The following is an 18,577-nucleotide window of genomic DNA, read 5'->3' as shown; positions in this document are numbered from 1 at the left end:
AGAGTGACAGACAGATGTTCGAGAGTGACAGACAGATGTAACAGAGTGACAGACAGATGTTAGAGAGTGACAGATGTTAAAGTGACAGACAGATGTTAGAGAGTGACAGGTAGATGTTAGAGTGGCAGATGTTAGAGAGTGACAGAAAAGTGTTAAAGAGAGCCAGACAGATGTTAGAGTGACAGACAGATGTTAGAGAGAGCCAGACAGATATTAGAGAGTGACAGACAGATGTAACAGAGTGACAGACAGATGTTATAGAGTGACAGATGTTATAGAGTGACAGATAGATGTAACAGACAGATGTTAGAGAGTGACAGATGTTAAAGTGACAGACAGATGTTAGAAAGTGACAGGTAGATGTTAGAGTGGCAGATGTTAGTGACAGACAGATGTTAGTGACAGATGTTAGAATGGCAGACAGATATTAGACAGTGACAGATGTTAGAGAGTGACAGACAGATGTTAGAGTAACAGACAGATGTTAGAGAGTGACAGGCAGACGTTAGAGAATGGCAGACAGATGTTAGAGTGATAGATGTTAGAATGGCAGACAGATATTAGAGAGTGACAGACAGATGTAACAGTGACAGACAGATGTAACAGAGTGACAGACAGATGTTAGAGAAAGCCAGACAGATGTTAGAGAAAGCCAGTCAGATGTTAGAGAGAGCCAGACAGATGTTAGAGTGACAGACACATGTAACAGAGTGACAGACAGATATTAGAGAGTGACAGACAGATGTAACAGAGTGACAGACAGGTGTTAGAGAGTGACAGATGTTAGAATGACAGACAGATATTAGAGAGTGACAGACAGATGTAACAGAGTGACAGACAGATATTAGAGAGAGCCAGACAGATGTTAAAGTGACAGACAGATGTTATAGGGTGACAGACAGATATTAGAGAGTGACAGACGGATGTAACAGAGTGAGAGACAGATGTTAGAGAGAGCCAAACAGATGTTAGAGAGTGACAGACAGGTGTTAGAGAGTGACAGATGTTAGGACGACAGACAGATATTAGAGAGTGACAGACAGATGTAACAGAGTGACAGACAGATATTAGAGAGAGCCAGACAGATGTTATAGAGTGACAGACAGATGTTAGAGAGAGCCAGACAGATGTTAAAGTGACAGACAGATATTAGAGAGTGACAGACAGATGTTAGTGAGTGACAGACAGATGTTAGAGTGGCAGACAGATGTTAGAGAGTGACAGATGTTAGAATGACAGACAGATGTTAGAGAGTGGCAGACAGATGTAACAGAGTCAGACAGATGTTAGAGAGTGACAGATGTTAGAGAGACAGACACAAGTAACAGAGTGACAGACACATGTAACAGAGTGACAGACAGATGTTAGAGAGAGCCAGACAGATGTTAAAGTGACAGACAGATATTAGAGAGAGACAGATGTTTGAGCGTGACAGACACATGTAACAGAGTGACAGACAGATGTTAGAGAGAGCCAGACAGATGTTAAAGTGACAGACAGATATTAGAGAGAGACAGATGTTTGAGCGTGACAGACAGATGACTGTCTTACAGCTGTGTGTAGTCATCTGTCTTGTTGTAGGCGTGAATGGTGCCAAGGCCCTGAGAGATGGAGGCGCACAGAGAGATGCAGGAAGAGCGACTGATGTTCTCCATCTTCTTTAACTCGCAGATGTTTCTCAGGAACATCCTGCAGAGAAACAGTCAATGAGACCTGAGAGCTCGCCGTCTTTAATGTCACTGAACAAATACAATATCAACAGTATAAAACCAGCCCTGTGTTATTGAGCGTTCATTCTTTATTTAAAACAATATATGGAAATAATGGAAACATTGTCAAAGGGTGACTCTGTGCTGCACTGTTTGGGGATCTTTCATAGGTTTTGATGTTGTTGACAAACTACACTGTGTTGGTTTGGATGTTTTTGGCAGAACTGGTTTTATGAATATTTGTTTGATCTGTACTGATACATAGGGGGGCAACACAAGGGTCTGTGCTGGGTACTTAAAATTTACACTGTACATGTACCAAATAGACATATAATATCCACCCTTATGCAGATGATACAGTCTTGTCTGCATTTGGCTCCTCTTCAACTCAAACTAACTTTCTTCAGACGTTGCTGCAGAATCTCAAACAAAACGGGTTTTATTCTGAAGAATCTCCCGTCGGTCCATCCACTCACACACTTAATGGTTCTAAAACTTCTAAAATCTTATATTAATACCTTGGATTTTTAAGCCTCTTGTGGAGCAACTGGCTCCGAAACTAAAGATAAAAATGAGTTTCAGAATAAAGTTTTTTGGTGTCTTGAGGAAAATGAGTGTACAGTCAACCATCATCTCTGTTCTTCATTGTGAAATTTTCACACCACACTGATTTGGGATATTAATTGATTTTTTTTCTTAAAACCAACTACAAAATACAAATTTTTAACCCTAATTTGATGAGTATCCACCGCATCTGTAATGTCGTTCCACTGGGGGCCCTTCTTCTCATATGGGATTCCATGGGAAAATAATTCCGCTAATGGTTTCATGCGTTACTATAAACTATAGGAGCTCAGTGGTGGCGGTTCCCTACCGTAATTACCCAAGTAAAGATGAAAATCCATTTTCGTTTTAAAACATCGTCCCAAACCATAAATTCAAATTAATTGATACAGTCAATGGCCCAGCTTTACTATGGATATTTCCTTTATCCTCATGCTGCTCTACCTTAAAACAGCTTGATGCAGTTTATCGTTGTGTACTGTGTTTCATTACAGGAGACAAATATCGCCCTCATCACTGTGAACTGTATGAAACAGTAGCAACAAGAAGACAATTACATCCTATCGTCTTTATTTATGAAGGTCTCCTGCAGAAGCTGCCTCAGTAAATCACTTCTCACATTTAAAACCACTGCTCAGAAGAGCAGATCTCAGGTCTGGTTAACCCTCAGTATAAATACTGAACCTGGACAGACTGCCGTCCACCACTTTGCACCTTATAAATGGAAGGAATGACAGAGGACGTCTCATACCACTGGCTGACTTGAAACTTTTTTTCTGTGATCGTCTCTGATGCCGTTTCTCTGGTTATGTTTGTTTTTGTTTCTCTCTGCTGTACTCAGGTCTGTCTTGAAGAGATTACCTGATGAAATACAGGTTATATAGTGTCGACTCACCACAGGAGGAAAGTGAAGAGTGTCACCAGGATGAACACCGGCAGTAGCATGATGGGGAAGATGATTGAGTTGATGACGCAGACGCAGACGTCAATCAGACAGAAGATGAGCAGGATGTTGAGATGATGAGGCACTAAAGAGTCCATCTCATCCTGACATCTGGAGAAACAGGTGAGGATGCGGCTGGTCGGAGTCGTGTCAAAGAAACTCATCGGACTCACAATGATCTGAGGGAGACACCAACCAACCAGACTGTATGTTTGACTGTGAACACACTGTGAAACATCGCAGTCCAACACTGTCCACAGCTTCACTGTGTCATATTTCACAAAATTCAGCAGGATGTGAAGTTAACAGAACTCAACTTTCTTACTGCTTTTACTGTATTTTACAATTACTTTGGTTCAATTTTCACAACAGACTTTAAATTTTAAAAACACAAAACAGTCAACTACTAATTTGGACTCAAGATCTCAGGCAGCAGAGGAACATATTTGTATTATATTAGCTAACACAACATCACACGTACGTTTATGGATGTTATGCTTCAAACTAATTCTCATCAAACAACAACAAGTCAATAATGTGTAATTTCTATGCAGCAGTGAGTATCTGAAATAATGTAGTGGAGCAACAACTTTTCACTTCGTTTATTGAATGATGCTGTTTTACTGTAAATATCCACAATACAGTCGCGAGTGTGACTTTCTTCTTAATATGATGATGACTGAACTTCATTTGATCGGTTTACTGTAAGTTTCATCATTTGAACTACAGTTAGCTGATATGCTGGACATCATATAAGGTTCCTATGTGACAGACACATGTTGACAGGAATCAAAAGGAATATATTAATTACATTTTTCTCTCCTACATGTGACAGTGGAGGTGAAGTAATGAGCAACAATGACAATCAATGACAACTCATTCATTGTCATTGATTATTAATTAAAGTTAACACATGTCGCATTGTTCCAGTGATCAGAGCAGTTTTTCATTGTATGAAAATGAACTGGGAGCATCTGACAATAAACTCCTTGAAATCCTTGTACGTTGATTATAAACATTAAACTTGGATTTTGTGTTTAAAGTAACATTGAACTCTGTTTTCAACATTGGATATATAAATAATTGGTTATATAAACTGAGCAATCATTAAAGAGGACCTATTATGCTCCTTATTTTCTGTCAGATGCATAGTGTTACAATGTTCCTATTAAACGTTACCAAAGTTGCCAAATAATGAGGAAAACATATGTAAAAGTAATCCCTGTGAGCCGAAAGCTCAGTCTTCAGACTGCTTTCAACGCTCCCTTCACTTGTCGTGTCTTCCATGAAGAAGAAGAAGGAGAAGAACGCTCACCCCCCCCCCCCCCCCCCCCTCAGCCTGTCTGAGTTGTTGGGCTGCTCTGCTTAGGACTGCTCTTTACTGCTCTTTACTGCTACTGTGAAGGAAAGTAGGTAGGTAGGAGGTCGTTTCTTGATGGACAGATGGCTTTACTTGTTGCTAACGTCATCATTAACACCGAGTGTGTCGTCTGTGACACGTTTGCGCAAGCGCACTTTGGATTACTATAATTACGTCACGGTTTGCGCTGTCGGAAAAATTCCAACGGCTTCTAAAAGCTGAGACGTTACGCTTTACAGCCAGGTTTAGGTTTGAAATAAGCCTCAAAATGTCGGCCTGTACTTTTTGTTGCATATTTTGACTGAGAGGTGCGAGTGAAATTACTGTAATGACACCATATTGGCTGCACTGACACACTCAGTGTTAAAGGGTTAACTACTGCTAACTGTAGCTGCCGTTCGCCAGTTAGCTGTGCATTTAGCAGTCCTCTTAGCCATAAGTACAGTAGGGTACAAAAATTTGGTCAACTCTAATCAAAACGCCTTTTACAATGAATATCTAAGTGAACAGAAGCTAACCTGACCTCTAAACGGTAAAGTTAAACATGACACATCTCTTCAAGTTTTCAAGCAAGATTACTTTTTATTTCATTTTTTTTACAATTTCAAATTAATAGAAAAAGGACCTTTGCAGAAGTTTGGGAAACCTTTTGGATTATTCTTTGTTACTTTTGACAACAATAATTACCAAGGCCCAGACCCTGGTGATTTACTCATTAGGCCATTAATGAGTCAGGTGAATTTAATTCCAGAGCTGAACTATATATTCTGAAGCAACGCCATGCCTTCTAAAGTATCTGGCTGCAGTGGCTGTTCTTGTCTGATGTTAGCAACCATGGGTTCCTCTAAACAGTTGTCCAAGGATATCAGAATCAAGATAGTTCACTTCCAACAAGGAGAAGGCTACAGAAAACTCTCTCAGCATTTCAAACTCCCTATTTCCACCGTCAGGAACATTATCAGAAAATGGAAGATTAGTGGAACAGTTCAAGGCAATCAAGACCAAAAAAAATATCAGATACCCACACATCACTGCAAAAGAGAGTAGCAGATGCAGGTGTAATTGTTCACAGGACAACAATACAATGTACTTTAAATAACAAAGACCTACATGGCAGAGTTGCAAGAAAAAAGCCTTTCCTTCGACCTCAACACAAAATGAAGCGTCTAAAGTATGCAAAAGAAAACCTTCAGAAGCCTGAAGCCTTTTGGAACAATGTGCTTTGGACTGATGAAACCAAAATGGAACGTTTTGGTCACAAAGAAGGTATGTTTGGAGAAAAAAGGACGAAGCATTTGTAGAGAAGAACACCTTGCCAACTGTTAAGCACGTCAAAGCAAGACACTGAACCCTAAGTTGCTTAAAATGGAAACCAGCACCTTGCATGGCAGCTCGGTTGCCATTGGTGTGTGAGTGGGTGAATGAGACTTAGCTGTAAAGCATTTTGGTATATAGTGAGATCATTTATATTTACCATTTACCATCATGCTTGGGGGTTGTGTGGCAGCTGGGGGAACAGGAAATATTGTGAGGCAGGAAGAATGGATTCCATCAAATATCAAGAAATTCTAGAGGCTAATGTTCCAAGGTCAGTCCAGACACTGAAGTTGAAGAGAGGTTGGGTATTTCAACAAGACAATGATCCAAAGCATACCTCAAAATCAACCATGAAGTACCTCCAGGAAAGATGGATGAAGGTTTTGGTATGGCCACCACAGTCCCCACACTTGAATATTATTGAAAATCCATATAGAGATCTCAAACTTGCCGTGCATGCAAGGAGACCGAACAATCTTTCTGAGCTAGAGGTGTTCTGCCAGGAAGAATGGCAAAAAAGCAAGAATTGAAAGACTCTTAGCTGGCTACAGGAAGTGTAGTCAGAGGAGGAGTTACAAAGTACTAACTGGCAGGTTTCCCAAACTTTGGCACGGGGCCTTTTTTCTTTTTTTTAGTATTTTGAAACTGTAAAAAATTGAAATAAAAAGTAATCTTGCTTTAAAACTTGAAGAGATGTGTCATGTCATAACCCTTTTTACCGTTTAGAGGTCAGGTTAGCTTCTGTTCACTTAGATATTCAAGGCGTGTTGATTAGAGTTGACCAAATTTTTGCACCCTACTGTATATATCTATATCTATGCTCTTAGTTAGCTGACTCTAACCATCGGACTCTCGGAGCCCGGGACTGAAAACCTCCTCCTCCCGGTGGTCCAAAGCTCCTGTGCTGGCGGTGTAAACACCAACACTCCCCTGGTGCTCAGAGCTAACACAGCTAACGGCAGCTACAGTTAGCAGTTACTTTCTAAAGCTTTCTGTCCATCAGGAAACTCCATAAATCACTGAGAATTGAGGCAGAGCAGCCGGAGGACATCAGAGGGAAAACCAGAAAACATTTTCTCCATAAAATGATGGAGTTTCACCAAAATCAGTGAATAAAGTTGTGTTTTTGTACAGTAATCAGTGAGGCCCAGTCCCCAGCAGCATCTATCGTTTTTCCAACCTACTTCTCCTGAAACAGGAAGTCCATCACATCCAGTCCCCATATCTCCATTTTCCAAGCTAAGTTACTGCTCCTGTCATGCAGTTGACCACAGCGGCTCAGCATGAAGCGGTGCGCTATGCTCAGGGCTCAGAGGCGTCTCCCTGCCCCTCGTGGGCTGCAGGGATCCAGCCAATCAGAAGAAAGTGGGCTTTTAGGGAGGTGGGCCTTGAAGAGACAGGAGCTCTGACAGCTTGTGTCAGACAGAGGGTGAACTGAGGGGCTGCATGAAGGGCCACAATAAGATGAATCAGGACTTATTAGATCTGTGAATCATGCAAAGCTGCTGCAGATACGGAGCTGAAAATGAGCAGAATACCTCCTCTTTAAATACTGGAATAATAATTCTGACTTCAACAGACCTAACATCACTCTTGAGTTAGATAAGAGAGACTCAGGCGTCTTACCTTCTTCAGCAGGCGGTTGTGCAGCGTAGTGGAGGCGTGAAACGTCACCTTGATGTAGCAGAAACATTTGATCACGCAGACCGTCAGCAGGAAGACAATCGTCACACCAAACATCAGCTGGTAGAAGCCAAGGTCGGCGTTCAGAGAGACGTTTCCTCGTTCTGAAGACGTCACGTTCGCTGTCTGAGGAACAGCTGTGTTAAACATCTGCTGCAGCTGGACATCACTGCGATCAGAGCTACAACGTTTCATGTCAACTCCTCCGACTGCAGCTAAATCTGTCATTCACTGTTTGTCTAACTTAATGACAAACACTCCATTAGTGATTCATCTGCTCAGGTAAACAATTCATTGTTTATTTTGCACCTTTAAGCAAATGGAACTGCAGAATATTTGGTTTAGTTCAATAATGAATCTTGCTGATTAATCCACTAATCGTTTCAGCTCTTTCGTCGTAATCATAAGTCGTAATTATGAGAAAAAGTCCCAAATTTACAAGAATAAAGTTATAATTTTAGGATAAAAGTCCTAACAATGAAAATCAAGTGTTAATGAAAGGTTCAGGTTCCATGAATCTTCAGGTTTCAAGTTGTTAAGATCCTGAGACTCTGAGGGAGAGAGGTGAGACAAAGACACTGTGTGGTGACAGGGACAGACGTCTTTCCACTTTGATCAAACACTAATTTACAGTGTGTGTGTGTGTGCATGTCTCACGCCATGTCCCTGCTGCAGCCAATAACTGAGCCACCAGTAGCTTAAAGCTGTATTAGTGATCAGCACAATAAAGATGAGGAGGATGCAGAAGCTCACACAGTATCCTGCAGGAAGAGAGCGACATTAAATGATTAGGCAGACTTTTATTTTGAAGGGTACAAGGTTAGGGTTATAACTCTGTTATTTAATCAATTCATTGTTTCGTCTGTAAAGTGTCAGAAAAATGTTATAATAAAGTAAATAAAGTTCAAGATGAAGTGTGTGTGTGTGTGTGTGTGTGTGTGTGTGTGTGTGTGTCGACCTCCGGCTGCGTGACAGTATTGTTGAAACGTTCTCCAGGTGACCAAACCGTTCCCGCTGTTCTCCTGATCGATCAGCTGATCAGCAGCTTCAGAGAACAAATACTTCATTATTGAGCCACAATCAATTTCAATTCAATTTTATTTATATAGCGCCAAATCACAACAAAAGTCATCTCATGACACTTTACAGCTAGAGCAGGTCCAGACCAACTCTATAATATTATTACAGAGACCCAACAGTTCCCACCATGAGAAGCACTATGGAGACAGTGGAGAGGAAAAACTTCTTTTTCAGTTTCACAAACACTTCACAAAAACTGTGTATACGTACATAAGTACACAGTACAACTGGGACATACTCAAATTATATCAACTTCTGATGCGAAAATTAATGATTCACATTGAGAAGAAAATTGCACTCACTTTTTATAGACTTACGTTTGCAGTCAGCTGAAGGTGCATCTGTGTTCTCGTCTAACATGTTGAAGGCTGCGAGGAACAGGGACATCATGATGTAATAACAATGTAGTTATGTGTCACACAGGAGACATTGGGCCCTATTTAAACGATCTATAGCGCATGGTCTAAAGCGCATGTTAAACGGTGGCAGTGGTTAAATTGTGCCGGGGCTGTCCGGGGCTCAGGTCTCAGGTTTTCTCGGTCTTAATAATTCTTCGTAGCTGTAGAGATCAGAGGCTTAAATGAAGTGAGAACTTGAACATTAGAGCTTCTGTACTGAGTGTTTTGTCAGAATGATTGTTATCGGGTGATTGGTTTACGCACTCTCCCTCCTGCCTGTCGACGCATGGAGAGCTGCCTTTTTTTCCAACTGTTACAGTACGTAACCTTCGTCTCCTCTTCCTCACAACAGTAGGCTTTCCCAGCCTTCATCCCCTCACAGAGAATGTCAGGTGTTCTACTGCGCGGTGCCACTGGGGCTCATATGGGGTTCTATGCATAGTACATGTGCTACTTACACAACGTGGGCACTGGGCGTGAAAATGACAACTGCGTCGTTTGGAAACTAGCGATGACACTTGTGCTGTGCACCTCTGTGCACCGGGTGTAAGATAGGGCCCATTTCTCAGCCTCTCTCTCTCCCTCTCTAAATGAACTGTACCTGGATTGACTATCCCTCCGTCCATGTGGTCTTTCAGCTCCGTCTTCTTCCTCTCTTCTTTCGGAGGCTGTAAACAGGAAACAGCAGCACAATGTGAGTTTCTCAAATGCAAATTTGACAAAAAAATGAACTCAAATGCAAATTTGACAAAAAAATGAATAAATAAAATCTGTGCTCCCCTGTCATTTAACCCTGGTGAAATGACAGCATCTGGTCTGTAAATAAACATTCAGCAGGAAGAAGACAACAGAGAAAGACAGAAGCCTCCTCAGGGGGGCGCTGGAGAGGAGGCAAAGATACTGCAGAAACAGTCTGAATGAAGCTTTAGCGAAAAGTCCTTCAAGTGCAGCCGGTTGACAGCCAGCTAAATCATTACAGACGCTGATGACTGACACTTTACAGTCATGATGTGTCTGTCATAAAAACTCAAGGTTCACTTACTTAGTTAAACCCCAAACTTTCACATGAAAGCTTTTACCACAAACATGTATTTGCAAGGTTCAGAATAAAAGTGCACACATTCAGTTAGAACTATGACTTTAGATGAGAACCTGTAGGTTCATGTAATTATCAGAAACATCAATGATGATCAGATATAAAATGACCAACAGGAAATATGACGGGGGTCTTACTGTCGTCTGCTTCGTCAGGTGTTTGGTGACGAGCTCAGCGTAGTGTCCCTCTGCCCTCATCAGGTCCAGGTGACTTCCTGCTTCCAGGACCATCCCATCCTTCAGGACCAGAACCTCATCACAGAACTCCATGTACTGATGGACACACAGTCAGATTCACTCAGTTCAGACAGACCACATCAGGACAGAACACACTGATCCAGGTCAGAGGAAACAAGCCCACATCACTGCAGTGACAGTGTGTTCATGTGTGCAGCTGCACTTCCTCCGATGACCACTGGGTGACTGAACAAAGAAAGTTTCCTGGATGATGAAACCATCATTATGTTCTGTCTCTAAATACTACAACCTCCCAGGTTTGTCCCTCAGGCAAAACAGGTAGAGTACCGAGGTGCATCCCAGGACTGCGGTTCCCACTGCGGGAAGAGGACGTCAAGGGGACGCCCTAAAGGCGTCCCCCTCTCCCTCCTGCCTCATTGTAGGCTCATCCATGGTCCGGCACGTCTACTGTCCTAACACAGAAACCTTTTGCTATCCCAGGGCTCAGGCGGCGGGACTGCAGCTAGTGATAGACCAGTTTAAACCCACCTGCAGCTGGTGAGAGACCAGTTTAAACCCACCTACAGCTGATGAGAGACCAGTTTAAACCCACCTGCAGCTGGTGAGAGACCAGTATGATGGACTTCCCCTGCAGATCCTTCTTGACACACTCCTCAAAGATGTGTTTTCCTACATGGGCGTTGGCGGCAGACAGCGGGTCGTCCAGCAGGTACAGGTCTTTGTTGGAGTAGACGGCTCTGGCCAGACTGATCCTCTGTTTCTGCCCCCCCGACAGGTTCACACCTTGCTCTCCTAACTGAAAACACACATTATAACAATTATTGATTAACCTGTTAATGATTTTCTCGCCCATCTTTAAATGTCTTGTTTTGTTTGAAAACAAAGAGACTTCACATCATGTCAGATCTCCACAGTTAAGATCCTCAAACCAGAAAATGTGATTATGGGATTATTAAAGAAGTTCCTGATATCTGTTGATTTGATTGATTAACACAGAGTGCTGGGCTCACTCCTACACTGGACATGATACTGGTTTAGTATCTGGTTTAGTCTGTGTGAAGTGTGTTTGACACATGTCCTCACAGGGACAGTAACAGTAAAGAGTTTCTTACCACCGTCTGATCACCATGAGGCAGGATGTCGAGGTCGGCCTCCAGGCTGCAGCTGCTCAGGACTCTGGTGTACCTGCAGAGGATCCACATGTTATTACACCCATCAGCTGATGGCTTCATCACAGGAGGAGCATTCATCTACCTGGACCGGTTCAAAGGTTCCCCCATCAGAATGTTATCCTGGACTGTCCCGTAGAATATCCAGGCCTGCTGAGAGGCGTAGGCTATTGATCCGTCCACTGAGACCGATCCCTGCTGCAGGTGCATCTGACACACAGACAGGTGGACATGATGCAGACAGACAGGTGAACATGATTTAGTCAGACAGGTGAACATGATCCAGACAGACAGATTGGTGAACATGGTGCACATAGACTAGTGAAGATGGCGCAGACAGACAGGTGAACTCACCTGTTCTAACAGACTGCAGATCAGTGACGTCTTCCCACTGCCAACATTCCCACAAACACCCAGCAGTCTTCCCTGCAGGGGAAACACACATTATCATGAATACGATATTGTGCGCATGCTCCGACCGTTCATGCAGCCCGTTACAGTCGCTCCTGTTTGTTTTCTTATTTTTCTAACTTTTCTCCTTTATTCCTTTATCATAACTTCGTATTTTTAACTACTGACTTTTGAAGTTGCACCCTCTCCAAACATGCTGGTAGAGAGAGTTCTGGTACTTTTTTTCACCCAAGAATCACTTTCGGTCAGACATGGTACAGTCGCACAGCAACTTCTTGGCCGCATTATTTACTCCAGAGATCAGCTGATCGCTCTGAAGCCGGCCGGCTTGGAGACCAGAACATCGGAGATCCCCACTGAAATCTGGAGAAAAACACACAGGATCCAGAGGAGGAGCAAAGCGACGAGGGAAGAGAGGTGGGTCGGGACAACAGAGGCTTATGGAGAGGAGGAGATATAAGCCGTGTCTCCCCTCTCTCATCATGGGCAATGTGAGATCGCTGGCAAACAAGATGGAGGCGCTAACGGAGTCTTGGACTCAGACCATACAATTTGTCCAGGGAGTTCTCACATGCCATTGTTGTGAATGTTTACATCCCTCCCTCTGCCAACCCGACGTCGGCGTGTGACGTTATTCACTCCGCCATAGCCCGTCTACAGACTCAACACCCGAATGCACTCATTGCTATGTTGGGTGACTTCAACCACGTCATCATGGCTAAGACACTTCCCACCTTCACTCAGTATGTGAGCTGTCCTACTAGAGAGGAGAGGACCCTGGACTTGCTGTATGCTCACGTGAAGGATGCATACAGCTCCTCTCCCCTCCACCCTCTCGGTAGGTCAGACCACAACCTAGTGCACCTCAACCCCTGTTATGTGCCTCTGGTGAAGAGCTAGCTTGCAACCATAAGGACAATGCTGAGATGGTCAGAGGAGGCTTATGAGACACTTCAGAGATGTTCTGAGGTGACTGACTGGCAGGCACTCTGTGAGCAACATGGAGAGGACATTGATGGGCTCACAGAGTGCAACACGGACTACATCAACTTCTGTGTGGACTCCACTGTCCCAGCAAGGGCTGTTCATTGCTATTCAAACAACAAGCCATGGATGACAAAGGACATCAAGGCCGTCCTGAATGCAAAGACGAGGGCTTTCAGAGCTGGCAACAGGGAGGAGGTGAGAACAATTCAGGGGGAACTGAAGGTAAAGATCAGGGACGCTAAGGAGAAGTACAGGAGGAAGCTGGAGTGGAAACTCCAGCAGAACAACATCAGAGAGGTCTGGAGTGGAATGAGGACCATCACCGGTTTCAGGCCAACCAACAACAGAGGAGCTGAAGGCAGTGTGGACCGGGCCAATGAACTGAATCTGTTTTTCAACAGATTTGATACTGTGGGCCCTGCTCACCCCCCTCCCTGACTTTTCTGCTGTCTGCCTCCGACCTTCACCTATTCCACTCCCTGCTCCTCCTCCTCACAGCCCCCCACCCCCCTGTGAGAACTCTCCTCACACCTCGTTCCCCAGTCCCCAGGCTGACGGCACTCTTCAACCTGAGGACTCCACCCCTCCCCCACTGGTCACCTCTACAGTGTGCTTCACTGCTGACCATGTTAGGAGACAGCTGATGAGACTCCACTCAAGCAAGGCTGCAGGCCTTGATGGTGTCAGAGACTTGTCCTGGAGCAGCTCCGGCCCATGGTCAAGCCACACTTGGACCCCCTTCAGTTCGCCAATCAGCCCCGACTTGGAGTTGAGGATGCCATCATCTACCTGCTTAACCGCGTCTATGCCCACCTGGATAAGCTGGCGAGCACTGTGAGAGTCATGTTCTTTGACTTCTCCAGCGTGTTCAACACCATCCGTCCAGCTCTACTGGGTGAGAAGCTGACGGAGATGCAGGTGGATGCCCCCCTCGTGTCCTGGATTGTCAACTACCTGACTGGCAGACCACAGTATGTGCGCTTACAACACTGTGTGTCAGACAGAGTGGACAGCAACACCGGGGCCCCGCAGGGGACTGTCCTCTCTCCCTTCCACTTCACCATCTACACCACGGACTTCAGCTACTGCACTGAGACCTGCCATCTTCAGAAGTTTTCTGATGACTCAGCAATAGTTGGATGTATCAGTAAGGGTGATAAGGATGAGTACAGGGCTGCTGTGGACAACCTTGTCACATGGTGTGAGTAGAACCAACGTGACAAAGACAAAGCAGCAGACTGTGGATCCGAGGAGGACCAAGGTGCCCATGACCCCAGTTTCCATCCAGGGGGTCAGTGTGACATTGTAGAGGATTACAAGTACCTGGGAGTTCACATTAACAATAAACTGGACTGGGTGAAGAACACGAATGCCCTCTACAGGAAGGGCCAGAGTCGTCTCTATTTTCTGAGGCGGCTGAGGTCCTTCAACATCTGCCGGACTATGCTGAGGATTTTCTATGAGTCTGTGGTGGCCAGTGCTATCCTCTATGCTGTTATATGCTGGGGCAGCAGGCTGAGAATGGCGGACTCCAACAGACTCAATAAACTGACCCGCAAGGCCAGTGACATTGTTGGGGTGGAGCTGGACTCTCTGACGGTGGTGTCAGAGAGGAGGATGCTGTCCAAGCTACGGGTCATCTTGGACAATGTCTCACATCTTCTCCATAATGTACTGGCCAGGCACAAGAGCACCTTCAGTGGGAGACTCATTCCTCCCAAATTTACAACAGAGCGCCACAGGAAATCATTCCTGCCTGTGGCCATCAAATATATATCACCATATACAGTCTGCTTTGGATGACTTCTTTATGAGTTGAGTGATACATAAAATCAACACAGAAAATGCATGATGTAGTATTTGTGTGTAACAGTATATTTTGTTAAGATAGTCATGTCACAATTATTCAACCCCTATATAATATTGTTGTTTTTAAAGCTTTCTGACAGTTTTTATGGCCTAAAGTGGAGTTGAAACATAATTAAGCCTTTGGGAACTCTATAATGATCCTTCATTTGCTTCAGCTGTGATGCATATATAAACCCCACCCATGAAGGTATTCAAGGTGAGTTGCAATCATGGGAAAGACAAAGGAGCTTCCACAAAAGCTGAGAGAGGAGATTATTTCATCACACCTGAAGGGCCTTGGGTATAAGAAGATTTCCAAAAAATGTAACATTCCAAGAGACACCATTGGGAGCATTATAAGGAAGTTTAAAACGTATGGAACAGCTGCAAACCTGCCTGGCCGTGGAAGAAATCCCAAAATTTCATCAAGGGCCCTTAGCAACTTAGTCAGGATAACTAAGAAAAACCCCCGTGTGACTGCAAGACACCTACAGCATGACGTGATGAAGGCTGGTACATGTGCTTCAGTGGCAACTATAAGACGTGCACTATAAACAAGGACTTCATGGCCGGACTCCAAGATGCACTCCACTCTTGAACATCAAAAGTCGACTAGAATATGCCAGGAGGAATTTGGATAAGACTACAGAGTTTTGGGAGACAGTTCTATGGACTGATGAAACCAAACTGGAACTGTTTGGACACCAGCAGTATGTCTGGTGTGCGAAAGGCCAGGCTTAAGACCAGAAGAATACCATCCCCACGGTCAAGCATGGAGGTGGGTCATTGATGATGTGGGGCTGTTTTTCTGTGGCAGGAACTGGCAATCTTGATCGTGTACCTGGCATCATGGATTCCCAGAAATACCAGGCCATTTTAAAGAGGAATGTGATGCCTTCCATTGACAAATTAAACCTTGGTGATCACTGGACTTTCCAGCAAGACAATGATCCCAAGCACACCTCCAAGTCAACCAAAGCTTGGTTGAGAAAAAGATCCTGAAACGTCCTGGTGTGGCCTTCTCAGTCACCAGATTTAAATCCGATTGAAAATCTTTGGTGGGATCTAAAGAAGGCAGTTGCAGCACGGAAGACATCAAAAATGACTGAGCTGCTTCACTGCTTTGCACGTGAAGAATGGGCAAAGATTCTGATCGAGCGGTGTAAGAAGCTTGTCAGCACTTACCGAAAAGGTTTGTTAGAAGTTATAAAAGCTAAAGGATGTTCCACAAAGTACTGAAGCTGGGGGTTGAATAATACTGCACATGCATATGTGTTAAGAGTTACATTTTTCATTTGAACTTCAAAGTTAAGTCAACTTCTGTTGTCAAAATAACTCAAATATGTATCAATAAATATCTTTTGTTGTTAAATGAGTTTTTTTGTCATTTAATGTCATTATTTTTCATCCACATCACTATAATGTCTTTTGAGGTGAGGGGGTTGAATATTTCTGATTGCAACTGTATATATATGTATATATTCAACACAGACTCAACACAGACTCAATGCAGACTCATACAAAGAAGATGACATCATGTAAACACTGTTTCCGCAATCTGACCTTGTGCAGGGTGAAGGAGATGTTCCTCAGGGTGGGCATCACTTCACTGTGTCTGGTTTTGGACACCAGGTCGTCCCTGTCCTCTGTGTCGGGGGGACGTGGTTTGGCCCAGGACAGCGTGGCCTGCGCCATGATGACAGCTGCTGACCTGCAGTTTGTCTTCTGAATGATGTACGACTCTGAATTCTCTATCAGCAGTAATCCCTACAACACACACACACACACACACACACACAGAAACAAATACATACACTGATCCACCGGAGGCCTGAACTACGGAGCTGAATTTGAGGTCAGCGTGGTACCTTCAGGGTTAACCCTGTGTTTTCAGGGTCACGAAGGTGGTTCACTTGTTACCGGACTACATTGCCATGGTAACTTATGCTGCACACCTAACCTGCTCCGGAGTAGGTGATGTTCAAGATATCAGATCAACTGGTATAAAAGCTCCGCCTACTGACCAATCAGCTCTCTTGGAAAACGGCATCACCAGTCACAAAAGATCCCGTGGAGCTCGGGTGGATCATGAGAGGGTCTCTTAGGGGGGCAGAGTGTTCAGAGACTGACTGAAGCACTGAAGCCTTGTACTTGTTGTTCTTAGAAGATATGAAAGTAAGCCTATTCACCGCTTTGAACAATGTTTTTATATTTATGTTTTATTTGAAACTCCGGGGCTGCAGCTGACAGAATAAGACTAAAACTGTCCAACACGCCAAAAGAATACATGAATGTAATCAGTCAGATCTGCTCAGGCCCTCATGATGGGGCAGTGATATTAAAAGCCTTCAGTCACACAGTGGGGGTTGTTGGCAGCTGCAGCTGTGCTGCTTTCAGCCTGGCTGATGTGTTGAACTTCTTCTTTATCTAATATCATAGTTTGCTGGCAGGTCTCAGTTTGTGCAGTAGTAGTATGCAATAGTAGTATCATTTTTTTTAACTCTTTCAACTCATTTTAGAGTTGAAAGAGTTAAAAAAAAACTGATCAGCATTCATATCATTGGCTGAGTGCTGATCATGTGATTGCAGGTACGTAAGGTAGAGGTGTTGGAAACCCTCCCAGCATGCATTGGGGCAACAAACTCATGGACATTAATCACAATGTTTCATTAGACATGTTAGACAACATTAGATATTAATATTAATGTGATCAGACTGCGAATGATGTTGGTGTATTGGTGTAATGATGTTGGTGAGGGTCCTGACAGATGTGCAGAGTTCAAGTGATAAAAATGAAAAATAAACTTTTCTAAAATCTCTTAAAAAGCAGCTTTAATCGGATCAACAATTTCCAGCAAAGTGAGTTTCCTCAGGCCTTTCAAAATCACACCTGAGTCGACTCATGCTGTTTTTCCCGCGGCCACCTGAAGACCAGCATTGCTGTTTAACTCGCTGACTAAGCTCAAAGGAACTTCACCAGACACTCTAGACAGACTGAAACACACATTAATCCCAAATTAGAGGCTTGTGCCTGGGCAGAGACAGGTTAAGTGTGGTACTAATGTTTCATTCACATGGATTCATGGATAACACCTTCTGGACAGCACAGTAAAAAGAAACATGCAGTCTGACGGAATGGCAGGACAGCAAAATGAAACACACGTGACAATATGTTGCTATGGTGATGTATTGTTTAGAAAGAATGGAATAAAATAAAATAATTTTGTCTATTAGCTTATGTAATTATTCTAGTAATGCATGTAACGTTAGCTATAAGGAGATCTGCACGTGTATTCCTTGTTTATGTTTCTCTGAACGTTTTTAGCTTCTCATTGTCCAGATCACCCATGTTTTCTCCTTGTGTGAGGGAGCTACGTAACATCCGGTTGTAAATTCTGTTGCGAAGGACGGCAAAAAGTTAAAATATTTTAACTTTGGACGGCAATGCAGTTTACTGTTGCCAGTATTCTCTGCCGGACTCACCTAATTTTACAGTCCTGTTCTCATCCACTAAAATGATATCCGGTTTGCCGTCTACCGTCTGTCTGGATCCATGTGAATGCAGCATAATTTTTACTGTTGTGTAAACTGACGCTGTATTGTTGTGAGTCCTGTTTAATTCTACCTCAATCAGTGTGTGCTGCTTGTTTCTGAGTGTTTAACACCTTATATTGATTGTGTTGTCCCACGCAGTTGGGCTAAAGCCAGTAAGCCGCACGTTTTCAGTTAAAAGACCAAAGCCACGGCTTGACAAGATGTTCCTGAGTGATAAAGAGACAGTTACTGTGTCTAAGATATTATCTTTAATACTTGCT

The 18,577-nt window shown here is 43.6% G+C and overlaps 1 protein-coding gene across 1 annotated transcript in view; it reads right to left on the bottom strand.

Annotated features, from left to right (window-relative positions):
* Window positions 1-18,577, bottom strand: part of LOC139284911 (ATP-binding cassette sub-family C member 12-like) — a 50,819-nt gene that overhangs the window by 19,094 nt on the left and 13,148 nt on the right. The window contains exons 9-21 of the mRNA XM_070905281.1: window positions 16,326-16,529; window positions 11,871-11,942; window positions 11,602-11,726; window positions 11,460-11,532; window positions 10,940-11,143; window positions 10,288-10,422; window positions 9,656-9,722; window positions 8,974-9,024; window positions 8,535-8,621; window positions 8,234-8,337; window positions 7,520-7,702; window positions 3,169-3,395; window positions 1,552-1,689 (exon numbers count right to left, since the gene is read on the bottom strand). Of these exons, the coding sequence (XP_070761382.1) occupies window positions 1,552-1,689; window positions 3,169-3,395; window positions 7,520-7,702; window positions 8,234-8,337; window positions 8,535-8,621; window positions 8,974-9,024; window positions 9,656-9,722; window positions 10,288-10,422; window positions 10,940-11,143; window positions 11,460-11,532; window positions 11,602-11,726; window positions 11,871-11,942; window positions 16,326-16,529 (1,670 nt within the window). The remainder of the gene's footprint in view (window positions 1-1,551; window positions 1,690-3,168; window positions 3,396-7,519; window positions 7,703-8,233; window positions 8,338-8,534; window positions 8,622-8,973; window positions 9,025-9,655; window positions 9,723-10,287; window positions 10,423-10,939; window positions 11,144-11,459; window positions 11,533-11,601; window positions 11,727-11,870; window positions 11,943-16,325; window positions 16,530-18,577) is intronic.

Source organism: Enoplosus armatus, chromosome 1 (assembly GCF_043641665.1).
Source record: "Enoplosus armatus isolate fEnoArm2 chromosome 1, fEnoArm2.hap1, whole genome shotgun sequence".
NCBI classification, from domain to species: Eukaryota; Metazoa; Chordata; class Actinopteri; order Centrarchiformes; family Enoplosidae; genus Enoplosus; species Enoplosus armatus.
Note: the sequence above shows the minus strand (reverse complement) of the source record. Positions and strands in the feature narration are given on the sequence as shown.